Source organism: Boleophthalmus pectinirostris, unplaced genomic scaffold (assembly GCF_026225935.1).
Source record: "Boleophthalmus pectinirostris isolate CB_2022bp ecotype Guang Dong unplaced genomic scaffold, ASM2622593v1 HiC_scaffold_12, whole genome shotgun sequence".
NCBI classification, from domain to species: Eukaryota; Metazoa; Chordata; class Actinopteri; order Gobiiformes; family Gobiidae; genus Boleophthalmus; species Boleophthalmus pectinirostris.
The window spans coordinates 22,326,543-22,340,652 of record NW_026571018.1 but is presented as its reverse complement, the minus strand read 5'-3'; the positions used below and the strand labels follow the sequence as shown (position 1 = coordinate 22,340,652).

At 37.2% G+C, this 14,110-nt stretch overlaps 1 protein-coding gene across 2 annotated transcripts; it reads left to right on the top strand.

Moving 5' to 3' along the window:
- Positions 1-54: 54 nt before the first annotated feature.
- On the top strand, positions 55-13,831 carry tbc1d8b (TBC1 domain family member 8B). 2 transcript variants are annotated; one of them, XM_055149011.1, is made up of 21 exons: positions 55-647; positions 2,442-2,552; positions 2,655-2,773; positions 2,882-3,107; positions 3,252-3,492; positions 3,930-4,137; positions 4,205-4,372; positions 4,451-4,612; positions 5,103-5,253; positions 5,775-5,989; positions 6,260-6,377; positions 7,345-7,630; positions 7,836-7,965; positions 8,037-8,135; positions 8,211-8,279; positions 8,364-8,604; positions 8,672-8,737; positions 10,222-10,308; positions 10,437-10,484; positions 10,568-10,665; positions 11,091-13,831. In XM_055149011.1, exons 1-21 carry the CDS (start codon positions 521-523, stop codon positions 11,517-11,519), a joined length of 3,399 nt encoding a protein of 1,132 aa, XP_055004986.1. In that variant the 5' UTR covers positions 55-520; the 3' UTR covers positions 11,520-13,831. The 2 variants fall into 2 exon arrangements, with proteins under 2 accessions (XP_055004986.1, XP_055004985.1); XM_055149010.1 differs by lacking the exon at positions 10,222-10,308 and having other exon boundaries at positions 57-647.
- The last annotated feature ends 279 nt before the right edge of the window (positions 13,832-14,110 follow it).

Below are 14,110 nucleotides of genomic sequence, written 5' to 3'. Positions count from 1 at the left end.
TGTAAGAATGCATACAGTGATGTCTGATGACCGCTGCTGTTCACAAAAATACTACATAGCTTCGTATCCGACTGGAAAAATATACTTTTTGTTCTGTAATATGTGTGTATATGTATACATGTCTAAATTATTATTATATAGTACAGTTTCTCACTAAAACTGTCTATATCCATGCCTAACAAATTTCAGTCTTGAAGTACACACAGCCTGACAAAGACACAGACATAAATGTAATTCTCATTTTTTATAATTGTAATGTTCGGTTACAAAACATATTTTTTTGCTGACTGACCATATACAGTCTATGTGACTGACTGACACATGAAATGACGTATGCGCCGCCTTCTTGTTAGAAACTACAATCCCATCATGCCTTGCAACTTTGGCAGAATTTCTTGTCGACGTGGGAAGGGAGGGATTCGGACACAAACAAATGTCCGTAGATTCAATATTGGGCTACATTACAGCCAACTGTGACATGTCAGACAGATTTTACAGACGATTAAATGACCTGTGAAACATGTGGCTCAAACCTGAAGAGATTTTGCTGAAAAACGCTTTCAAATTATGGGTCACCGAGAAGGATAACGAGTACTTCATTCTGCAACGGAGGCGAGGGTATGGAGAAGGTGGCGGAGGGTTGACAGGTAAGATATCAATGTTGACAATATGTTCTTGTCTGCAAATGTACACTATAGGCATGTTCGCATATTATCATTTTTATTATCTTATATTGCGTCTATATTTTTTAACCCATGGGCGTATGCAGCCTACAGTCACAGTGTGCTTCCATTACTGAATCTTACTGCAACAGGTTTGAGTCTAGCTTCAAAATCTCACTAGTACGAGAAGGCAGCGCGACTGTTATTATGACACCAACGGTGAGTTTGCAACGGTCGTGTTCCCTTGAGCGTACGTGTCAGTTCATTGACTTATGTGGCCTTAAAAGCGTAGTGGTGAACAATACACCCAACATCTGTACATTCACACGTGCTGTAGTTCAGACTGTACTGACTTCACTGCTTGTGGTAATTTGCTTATAAATACTGTGAGCAGCACAAGATCAGTGAACACCCTGAAGTGAGTTAAAAATTACCCATCTTTTTGGGTTCATGCTGTTTTATGCTGTTTGTTCTTTTGTCTTGAGATTTCATGTTTCCAAAGCCTTACTAAGCAAGAGGCAGCAGCACTGTTATCATGACACCTCAGTGATCCTAGTGACAACAAAAGTTTACAAAACTGCACTATTATACAGTAGACCTAATACAGATAAATATTGTGCAGTGAAAATGTTTATAAAATCCATTGTCCCTGCTAGGCTTGATTTCTCAATGGCAGAACTATCTATAGTAACTGTCAAAAGTGACGTTCACCTTAGCCCAATTAACAGATCATTAATGAAAATGTAGAGGAATGCAAAGATAGTGATGGGTGAGCAGGCGTTTACATTAACAGTGGAGATTAAATGATGCTGATGATGATACATGTTATGCTTGAAGCCCACTCCATGATAAGAGCTGTTTGTCTGAAGTATGCTCTATTTGTTTTCTCTTATCTTTAGTGTGTATTATTGTACAGGGTATTGTCACCAGTATTTGATCCTTTAGCCACTGCTCTTCAACTACTGTGTGTGCTTTGCTGATGCTGAACGTGTGGTTTCTCTGCACACTGGTTAATTATTCATGGAGGACATGTCAGACAGTTGGATAGGTATTTTGTTCATTTTAATGGCTTGATTTACACTGATCAAATATGGCTCTCACTTTTAATTATTACACAACAGAAAAAGGGAAACATGTTTATCTTTCTTTATATGTATTAAGATCATTTATGCAAATGTATAATTTTTCATGATCTCATCCATTCCTTTATAATGTTGGAAAGCATTAGCATAAATGTCTTTAAGACCAAAGACAGTCTCCTAGACCACAAACTTACCTTTATAAGAATATGTTACTCTTATGTCTCATTATCCATTCATTAATCCTCTACTTTGTTATAGAGAACTATCCAAGCCTTTATTGTCATGAGCTGGCTGCTGTAGGACAATCACCAGTTAATTGCAGCGTTATTCTTAGAGACAGACACTGACAGGCAACTATCCAGACTCACATTTAGGCCTTTGCAAAACACATTTTTCACTGAATTTCAACCTGTAATTTTTCTAGGATCAGTCAATAATTTTACTGTTAGCTGGAAGTTCTATGTACATACATATATTAACACTACCATTTAAAATATTGAGCAGAGAGATTTTTGCTTTCATTTCAGAGTTGGATGCAGTGCTTTTAGCTTTAAATTTGTTATCTCCTAAGAGAGAGTGTTTTTATGCATTTTTTAAGGCTCACTAGGATCAAGAATTCCTCTGAACTTCAAAGCTTATAACAGAGCAGCATGTGCTTTCTAATGAAGCATATTAATTAACTGCCTTTAACTTATAGGGCTCCTTGTGGGCACATTGGACACTGTGTTGGACTCGACATCCAAAGTTGCCCCCTATCGCATTCTGCATCACACACCAGACTCACAGATCTATTGGTCGATAGCGTGTGGTAAGTTGTCATAATGATCTTTGAGGTGACAGTTATTAATTGCATAATCATGTAGAGATATTGACAGACTGAATTTAAACAAATTAATGAATCTTTGCTCAGGTGTGACCAAAGAGGAGATCTTTCAGCACTGGGAGTGGCTACAGCAGAACATCATGAGGACACTCTCGGTTTTTGACTCAAGTGAAGATATCACCAGCTTTGTGCAGGGCAAGATTAGAGTAAGGGTTTATCTTTATTGTCATGTGTTCTTACTGTATTTACATTTCCCTAACAAAGCTCTCTTGGCATGTTCCCTGCTAAATTACCTGATGTTATGTGTGGTGAAGGGTCTGATTGCTGAGGAAGGCAAATCGTCTCTGGTTCTTGAGGATGATCCGGAGAAGTTCCGAGAGGCTCTTCTGAGGTTTGAGAAGTGGTTTGAGCTGCCTCCAGAGGAGAAGCTGGTAACTTATTACTCATGCAGCTACTGGAAAGGCAAAGTGCCATGCCAGGGCTGGCTCTACCTCAGCACCAACTTCTTTTGCTTCTATTCATACCTGCTGGGAGCAGAGGGTGAGTCAGCCTAGCCTTCAATATACTTTAGTTTACATTCACCATAAAACTGAATATTTTGAGCAAAGCATCTTATTACTTTCTGAAAAAGAGCAAGTAAAAAAATATGTGTTATTTTGTTTTAAACTTTCTGTCTCCATGTAGTGAAGTTGGTCATCTCCTGGGATGAGATATGGAGGCTGGAGAAAACTTCAAATGTCATTCTGACTGAAAGTATCCATGTTTTGGCTCATGGCGAGGATCATTACTTCTCAATGTTGCTACACCTCAATGAGACATTTGTAATCATGGAACAACTGGCAGATTACTCTATTAAGCGTCTTTTTGACAAAGAGGCTTTCCAAAAGGAGCCAATGCTTCGTGACCCCCTGCAAATCACAAAGAGGTACAGTTTACCTCCCATCCCGTTATTTATGTATGTATGTATGTGTATGTATATGTGTGTACATATGTGTATATATGTATGTATGTATTATGTATGTGTGTGTATAAATATATACACACACACACATACACACATATATATATATATACACACATATATATACATATATATATACACATATACATACACATATATATATATACACATATATATATACATATATATACATATATATACACACACACACATATATATATATTATATATATATATATATATATATATATATATATATATATATATACATGCATACATACGTGTGTGTGTGTGTGTATGTATGTGTATATATATATACACATACACACACATATATAATTTTTTTTTGTCCTATTGTATCTTTATTGTATATTGTATCTTTTCTTTCGTTTTTTGTTTCAGAGGTCTAGAAGCTCATGCAAAGAGTGAACAGTTTCGGACATTTTTTAGGCTTCCTAAAGAAGAGAATTTATTAGAAGTCCATGAAAGCTTTCTCTGGGTGCCCTTCAGCCATTTTAACACACTTGGCAAGATATGTCTTTCTGAAAACTACCTTTGTTTTGCCAGTCAGGATGGAAGCCAGTGTCATGTCATCATCCCAATGCGTGAGGTAATTTACTATATCTTTATGATATCACTTTAAATTAGCCAGAATAAAACCATCCATTTTTGTTCAGGTTGTTAATGTTGAGAAGCCAGACTCTGGCAGCAGGGCTTTGACCGTGTGTGTACGCGGGAAGAGGGCACTGCGTTTCTCTGAAGTGCGCGACTACCAGCGTCTCGCCAACTCCATACGCAGCAGATGTGGGATTAGTGCCAGTCCTCTGCACTCTGCCTCATCTGAGGTAACTCCTATTGGCATCCCAATCTCATTACCCATGTTTTAGTGCAGTCATCTTTAATATGACTTCACTTGATTTTAGGCCATCCGAGGGGAATGTCAGTCACTCATCAATCACTTTGAGGATAACCCGGAGGATGTGACCCTGATGGTCGGGCAGAAAGGCAGCTCCAAGGCCGTGAGCACCGAGGCCCTCATGACAGTGTTTCACCCACAAGACATGGAAAACCTTGACCCCAAAATGGTACCTATCTATTTCACAATGCTTGTTTGGTTTGTGTTTATATGGATGAAATAAATTTGTCACGTGTAATTGAATCAACGTATAACGAATCTTTAACATTTTCTTTTTAATTTTTCTCTTTTTTTTTTTTTTTTTTTTTTTTTTTTTTTTTGCAAAACATTCCTTGTTAAAATCTACACAGGTGTGAAGAATCAGATAGAACTCAGATTATTCACTCCGAATCAGTTACATTCCCTCACAAAATCTTATCAGATTTTTTAGAGCTCAATAAAAAATAAAATGAAATGCAAACAGCAAGATCATTACTGATTACTTGCATCAGATTGTGCAGTTTGCAGGTCAGAAATCAGATTCTAATCAGATTTTGGTGTGCATGTGAACAAAGCCACTGTTTACAGGACGTCCAATAATCTGATAACACATAGAATAGAATCAGCGCATGTAAACATATGTTGCCTGCACTAATTGTATTCTAATATGTTTTGTGTAGCTTAAAGAGAAGATGAAGGAACAATCTTGGAACATACATTTCTCTGAATACGGACGTGGTACAAGTATGTTTTTCACAAAGAAGACTCGAGATCTGATTGTGCGTGGCGTCCCTGAAGCTCTGAGAGGAGAGCTGTGGATGCTTTTCTCAGGTATCTATTAAATTGTCATAGGCTCTTAGCATCGACTTGCCGTTCGATATATGATACCCAGAACAATAATTTTAGAGGTCAAGGTTCAATATTTATCCTGTGTACTTTTTTAAACTAGCAGAGAACTTGGTGTTATTTTTCTGTACTATAATAACATTTGAGCTGTAGAGGATTTAATACACATTATATCACTCTTAACTGATACAAATTAACTACCAGTACTCAAGTGTTTCTTTCTGCTATTTATTTATTGCATCTGTTTTATTGTAGTTTTTCTTCAATATTGTACATGTAGAATATTTTTGGGGAAAATCCTGCTTCAGGGTTATTGTGCCCATCAAAATTTGTTATTGTTACCGGCCTATGTCCATCGTTTTTTTTTTTTATTATGATTGAGTTGGCTGCATCAAAGGGTGTATTGGCAAAGACTTCCTTGGCTAGTCTATTCACCCAGCATAAATAATTAAGAGAAACATCTTGGAGTATGCACATTGTAGCTCTATTTTGGTTTTTCCCTGTAGGAGCTGTGAATGACATGGCCACTCACCCAGGCTATTACACTGAGCTGGTGGAGCAGTCTTTGGGCACCAGCACACTGGCCACAGATGAGATTGAGAGAGACCTGCACCGCTCTCTGCCCGAGCACCCCGCTTTTCAGAGTGACACTGGGATCTCAGCTCTGCGCAGAGTCCTCACTGCTTATGCCTACAGGAACCCCAAAATTGGCTATTGCCAGGTAACTACTCATGGGTTTAGACTTCCTGTTAAATTCAACATTTTGAAGACTTTCTGAATCAAAGTATAGTATTTTGCTTTAAATTGTTTAATCCTGTGGCAGCGATCCTAATTTCCCTTAATTCTGAAGCAGCCAAGGAATAAAGATATATTTTTTGTATTTTTATATCTTTAAATAATAAAAAAATACTTTTTACTTGTTTTAAAAAATGTGTTTATTGTTTACATTCTTTAAAACATAATTTATTATTTTATATGTATGTCTTGTCAGGCCATGAACATTCTCACTTCAGTGCTGCTTCTTTATGCAAAAGAAGAAGAGGCTTTCTGGCTTTTAGTGGCTGTTTGTGAAAGGATGCTGCCAGATTATTTCAACCGCAGAATTATTGGTAAGTAAAAGTTTTAATTGAGTTTGTGACTAAACCCTTTTGGGCTGAGAGTAAAAAAAAAAAAAATGTATATATATATATATATATACACACACACACACACACACACACACACATATATATACACACACACATATATATATATATATATATATATATATATATATATATATATATATATATATATATATATATATATATATATATATATATATATATATATATATATATATATATATATATATATATATATATATATATATATATAAAAATTTGTTTCTCACCTTCCACGGTGGTAGGTCTCTCTCACCCTCATTCAGCTCGGGTCGTCTACCAGAGGCCTGGGAGCTTGAGAGTTCTGCGCAGTATCTTTGCTGTTCCCAGTACTGCACTTTTCTGGACTGAGATGTCCATTGTTTTTCCCGGTATCTGTTGAAGCCACTCTTCCAGTTTGGGGGTTACAGCCCCGAGTGTCCGATCACCACAGGCACCACTGATGCCTTTACTTTCCAGGCTCTCTCCAGCTCTTCCTTGAGGCCCTGGTATTTCTCTAGCTTCTCGTGTTCCTTTTTCCTGATATTACCATCGCTTGGTATTGCGATGTCCACCACCACGGCTCTGCTCTGTTTCTTATCCACCACCACTATGTCTGGTTGGTTCGCCATCACCATCCTGTCCGTCTGTATCTGGAAGTCCCACAGGATCTTGGCTCGGTCATTCTCCACAAGCTTTGGAGGTGTTTCCCACCTTGATCCTGGGGTTTCCAGCCCGTACTCTGCACAGATGTTTCTGTACACTATGCCCGCCACTTGGTTATGTCGCTCCATGTATATATATATATATATATATATATATATATATATATATATGTGTGTGTGTGTATATATATATATATGTATATATGTGTGTGTATATATATATTTATCATATTTATAATATTTATTTATTTAAACTGCTTTATGTCCAGGTGCATTGGTTGACCAAGCAGTGTTTGAAGACCTGATTCGCGAGAACCTGCCGCAGCTGGTGGAGCACATGACCGACCTGAGCTTCTTCTCTTCAGTGTCCCTATCCTGGTTCCTCACTCTCTTCATCAGCGTTCTGCCCATTGAGAGTGCGGTCAATGTGGTCGACTGCTTCTTCTACGACGGCATCAAAGCGATTCTGCAGCTTGGGTTGGCTGTGCTCGACTACAACATGGACGCCCTGATCAGCTGCCATGATGACGCAGAGGCTGTCACTATTCTCAATAGGTATGTGTTAATGAGCTACAACTTGCTTCTCAGTGACTATCAGTGGGTTTCAAAATGATGAAAAATTTAAGGACTGTTGCCATAGTAATGAACCATTCAAAGCAAAATATTCAGTCTTTTGAATGGTGATGTTGCATATAACAGGATGCTAAAACACATGAATAGGAAAGAATTGTTAGACAATGTATTGTCATTTCTTGTTTAGATTTTTTGATAGTGTGACAAACAAGGACAGTCCATTGCCTCCAACCGTTCAGCAGGCTTCATTGGGGACCAATGACAAATCATCTCATTTTGGTGTGGATATCAGCGAACTGATACGAGAAGCATACGAGGTATGGAGTCCTATAGATCACACAGTTTATCTGCTTAATCCAGTAGTGAATTTTTTCACCTTTTATTGTAGAAATATGGACATTTACGCTCTGAAGAAGTTGAAAGCTCTCGGAAAAGAAATAAACTTTACGTCATACAGACATTAGAGGACACAACCAAGCAGAATGTTGTAAGTTAGTCAGGATAATAATGTTGATAGAACAGTTGTATTGTTGTGTTATTCTGTACATTTCCACCTTTTTAGATTCGGGTGGTATCACAAGACGTCAGATTTACTGCCTCTCAGCTTGATGAACTTTATTATTTATTCAAAGTAAGACAACAAATTCTGTTAAAAATGTCACCCACAGAATAATGAAAATAATAACAGAAAACATTATTTTATTCTTTGTTTCAGAGGCAGCATTTCCTGAGCTGTTACTGGACGATGAACAGTCCAGCCCTACTCCACCATGATCCAAGCTTGGCCTATCTGGAGCAGTATCAGCTGGGCTTTCAGCAGTTCAGCACGCTCTTCTTCCTGCTGGAGCCATGGGCTTTTTGCCCAGTCAAAAGCACTCTGTCCCTGTGGGTCTTCCGCCTCATTGACGAGAACCAGGACGGCCTCGTAAACTTTAAAGAGTTCTGCTGTGCCCTTGGTATGTGAGTAAATATATTACATAATGTGACTCATTCTATTTCCTTAACGCTGCATTTCACCTGCAGATACATTGTATGGGGGATCCTTCACAAACAAGCTGAAGTTTCTTTTCAAGCTACATCTCCCTCCAGGTGAGCATATTTCAGTATGTATTGTCCCAAATGGCACGTGTTAAACTGAAAGTGATCTTTTGACTTTGAACTCTCTAAGCCAACCATTATCACAGGTATTCGGTCAATGAAAAGGGTCAAAGTTCAAATGCAGCAACTGTTTGTAAACAACTTTATTGGGCAGAAATATCTCCTTGCATTTATTCTAAAAGCCAACAAATACCACACGGAACAATTACACACAGAAGTAATGAGCAATGTCCCATAATAAGTGTGTTTACATTCCTCTGTGGAGCAGCTGACAAAGCAGGAATAGGTCTTTCAGTGGACATTTCTGCATTCCTCAGTTAGTCACATGAGCACAATGCTCCAGAAAAGAAACTCTCCTTGAATATGTGCCTAATTTTTGCATCATTAGGCACTAGCTGCTTGAAGGCAGAGTAAGAATAACCAATGTGTGGTGTGAAAGGACTTTGCCATGGCAACGATGGGTGTGAGGAGCTGAGAGCACAGTCTGTAGTGAAGTAGTGTCTCTGGGATCCGCCAAGAGGAAGTGTGTGAATTACAGCTGACAGTTAGAGTCAGAGATAAAGAAGGCAGCAGAACATGAGTCACATACAGCATGATTTATGGCTTGAGAGGAGCTCACATTGCTTCAGCACCAAGGACAGGTCCTGCCCCTGTGTCCCAGATTAAATAACACATCTACAGTTCATTGATCATTGCATTAAAACACAAGGAAAAAGGCAGCAGCTGATTGCACTTCAACACACTAATGTGGGACTTCTGCTGGGAAGTGACTTGTACACAATGTGCACGCTCTCTGCTTCATGACTCATCTGCATAACTGAAGGAAGCATGTAGAAACACTATATTTGGAGCTAAATATAACATGACGGAAGCTTTAAACACTGACTGTAGTATTTTAGCTCCTAGACATAAAAGTTTTACATACAATAAATAGTAGTGTGCAATGTCTACAGCATAACACTAGGAATAAGTTTATCAAGATATCAACGGTTCAGTCTGACTTTTCACTCTTCTTTCAATAATCAACAAGAAATGACAGTCATTAGTTATGCTCCATAAATGTGGTAATTTTTGTGACGATAGCATATAATTACTTGAGTGTGTCCCCTGCTGATTAAAAGCAACCGTAAATGTCATCGCCATCATCTATGTCAAACATGCGTTCATATTAACAGTTTTAAAAGGAAAAAACAGGTGAAAGAAGCGATTGAATGCCCTGACAACAATAATACTGTAATCAACTTTGAAAACCCCCATGCATGGACCCATGGTGTGTACTTGTTTCACACATGCAGCATACCCAAGTGTTTATTTAAATGTGTTAATTTAACAAATATATTCAATGTAACCCTAACCCAACTCTAACATCTGCCCAGACATGTTTTCAAATGTGACATGCTCACCACACTTACTGTTCCTAATGTTTTCTTACTGTACTACTAATTTCTTTATTCTTTCCTTTCCCTTATGAACAGCTTACACAGGAAGCCCTTTGCACGCACAGAAACAAAGAATGCACTTCTCTCTCTCTGAAGACTCTCCTCATAAGAATATACACACTGGTTAGCCTCTTTCCTCCTCTTTCTAAATGTGGACTTCCTTTTTTCTCACTTTAATATATTCTCTGTACTTATCACTAACATTTGCCCATTTGATTCTTATAATGTGTTTAAAGTACTTTTTATTTTAGCTTTTGAACTTCCTGAAGATGGTGTGATCAAGAAAAGTCCTGAAAGAGGTAATATTAGAATATCACAGTTCATGTAAGTATTAGGAATGTTATATTGTTCATTAATGTACAAATTTGTATATGATTAACAGGCCGAGGGAAAGTGGACCTGCAGGCTTATTTGAAACAATGGCAAAATGAAATACTCAAGAAAGAAGAAACAATTAAAGATCTGCCAAGGATCAACCAGGTATATCAGATAACATCCAAATTTTAATTAATACAAAGAGGGCCATTGGGCCCCTAAAACCCTGCAGCCCGGAACAACAGACCCCTTTGTCCCCCGTATCTACTACCCTGCCTGTTAGTCTAATTGTTCCTAGTTCATGGTGTTTGTTCAACTGTTGATCTGAAGTTCATTAACATACATATTAATTGATACTAATTTAGATACTCATGTGAACTGATCAATAGTTTTGGTCTTAGTTTCTATATCAGCGGTGTAAGTGTAATATATTTTTGGATGAAAATAAGTGTGTATTATCTAAGAAAATATATTTTTTTATTATTGTGGTGTTGAGTCTCTCCCTTTTGACAACACTACTTAAAGTCTATGCATGTTATGATGGTATGGATGTCAGTTAACTTATAATGCACTTTTACATTTTTTCTCAGGCTCAATTCATCCAGTTCTCCAAGACGCTGTACAACATTTTCCACGGCGACCCAGAGGAGGAGTCCTTGTATCGCGCTGTAGCCCATGTAACCAGTCTCCTGTTAAGGATGGAAGAGGTCGGACGTAAACTGCAGGAGCCCACCAGCCCCTCACCCTCCTCCAAAGTTGCCCCCACCTCCACAGAGGCGTCTCCTGCTGATGATACCACCATCTCCCCTGACAGCACAGACACTAGCAGCTCCCAGACCAGCCAGGACACACCAGGCTCTGAGCCATCTGAAGTGGAGTGGTCTTTTTCATTTGAGCAGGTCATAGCATCACTGTTAAATGAGCCCGCTATTGTCAGCTTCTTCGAAAGACATGTGGACATTCACACAAAACTGGGACAAGCCAAAGCTGCTCAGCTAAAGCTCAAGATACAAAAGTGACAGCTGCATGAATTTACTTTATGGTTTCTTGAGGCAGATTGTTGTTGAAGTGGTTTGAATATTTTAAAGGGGACGTGTAATATCCAAATGTGGGATGCACTTTGTAAGTGTGGCAGTTGAGTTTGGATCAGCTGGACTGCATTGCTGTGGTGATGTGAGGTTTTAAGACATTACATATATCATTCACTGACCAACTGTGCATTTCCACTGTCATTGCTGATAATTTTGGCTCTTTACTTTTTATTTTTGCACAACATTTCGGATGCATTTATAATCCTGCTAATAAGTTTCTATTTCTTCAAGCAGGCTCTATATCAAAATAAGAGTATAGTTTTGTATTGTGTAATGGACATACTTTGTCTGTATATAAACACACAAGAAAATAATTCCCTTAGTCTCTCTAAGGATGTCCTTGTTCATTTGTTCTTTGATTGTGGCTACTGTAAACATAGTGTACATGCTAACATGTCCTGTGACAATGTTTTGGCTGTGCTATAAGACCAGCTATTCATTCAGACTAAAGCATAAACAGAGCGGAAACTTGCCACTGATATATATTTTAGAAATATTATATATATAATTATATCAAATGACTGATACTCTGCAAGTATAAGAGAAGGCAAAAAGCACTGATTTTGGTATGACATTTGCAATAACATATAGGGGAGAATGCCATACTGCCACATTTGTTAGAGTCTTTAAAATTGTAAAATGCTAACATGTATCTATATATGTGCTTTCTATTGTTGTTAGCAGAGTTCAATTTATCAATGTGCGTTATATTAGCTTTCTGATGTAATCGGTTAAGTGCTGTTTGCTTTTGTCTGTCATATATGAAATACTCTAGTGACAGTACTGTATTGTACACGTGTCTTAAAGGCCAGTTTAGTAGATATATGTAGATGTTAAGGTTTAAATATACACTTCTATAATTATCATAATAATTTGGAGTAATTATTATTAAGTTGACATAGTTCATACAACTTGAATGACATGCTTATTGAAATCTCAGGGTATGATTTGTGAAAAATAAAAGGTTAAAGGGATATTTTTGGACCTAGAACCTATCTGGTAGATATCTGACTTTAACATGGCAAGCGTTTAGTCAGTAACCCTAATAGAAAATGTGTAGCATAATAAATGTCACCTTGCCTTTATAGAACTGCTTGCTTCTTAATGCCAAACTGATTTAGTGTTTGAATTCATCTTCCTCTTTATTTCTGCATTTTGCTTCTGTGGCAGTAAATACTTAAGGTGCCTCCTGAAAAGAGGCATTTCAGTGAGAGAAGTCCTACCCAGGGCACCTGCAGTTAATATTCTTTAGGGGCCAAATACATATTTATAGAGTACTGTATTTCTACTTAAGAAGCTTGTGTACTGCAAGTACATCTTTTTCTATTGTTTAATGCTGATGTATTCCCTTCCGTTACTTTTATTGTGCTAATGCATTCTAGATTTTGTTTTGATTTGAGGCATACACACACAAAAAACAATACTAATGTTTTCTGCCCAAAATAATATAAAATAGAAGTATATATATATATATATATATATATATATATATACATATATATACATATATATATATACATATATATATATCTTTGCTGTCATATATCAATCCAAAGCTACATCTGAGACATAAACTAAGCCATAAGGACAAAACGCTGCAGCATTTCAACAAAGAGAACCTCATCCACTGTTTTATCGCATACAGTATAAAGTATGCACTATATCATGATGTGTATCTATATAACTAATCCAATAAGACTGTTACTCACTAGACATACTTCAAGTTCTGTCATAACTTGTCATATCATTCTTGAAGACTATATTGTATGTTTTATTTTAGTTGGCGCATGTTATTCTTATTGTTTTGATGTAATCTTTTTGTTTCAAATATGTTCCAAAGTTAAATAATAGTTCTGCTGTTCAATTTCCAAACAGTGCTTCATTTTGGACATATTTAGACAGTTTGTTCTTCAACTTAAAGGTTTTTAATTTTACTTTATCCTATTTATGAAAGGAAAGGACAGATTAAACGACATTGAAGAGGTGCAGGAAAAGAGTGTTGGAAATCCTCCTGGCATGCAGTCAGTTTTGCCATTAAGCATGAGTGCGTACTGTGGGCATGGACAATGTTCTGGTGGTGCATTAGTGTATTATTAATCAATTCTTTTATGTGCAATTTTGACTACAGCTTTCACAGTCTGTAGATTCAGAGTGAAATCTTAGTTGTCAATTTTCTTCTTGTGTGCCTGACTCTTTATTTTTTTTCTGTAAATGTATCAAAATAAAACATTTATGGATCACTTTCAGGTTATGCTGCAATATAAATATAGCCTCTTCCTCTTAAATCTTTCAAATTAAGTTTGGATGTTCATGAGCTTTTGAAAAATAACCATTTTTTGTAGGTTGATGTTGTACAGCACAAGACATAGTTGTGCAACTTAACATTTTTGTGACATTAAATGAAAAATTTAGGTTACTGGTAGCTTTCATGTTTTCGTTTTTTTTTTGTTTTTTTCCTTCAGGGTAGGACTTAAGTAACTACTAGAGCCTTAAGTAAATAGGTCACTTTTACAGTAGGT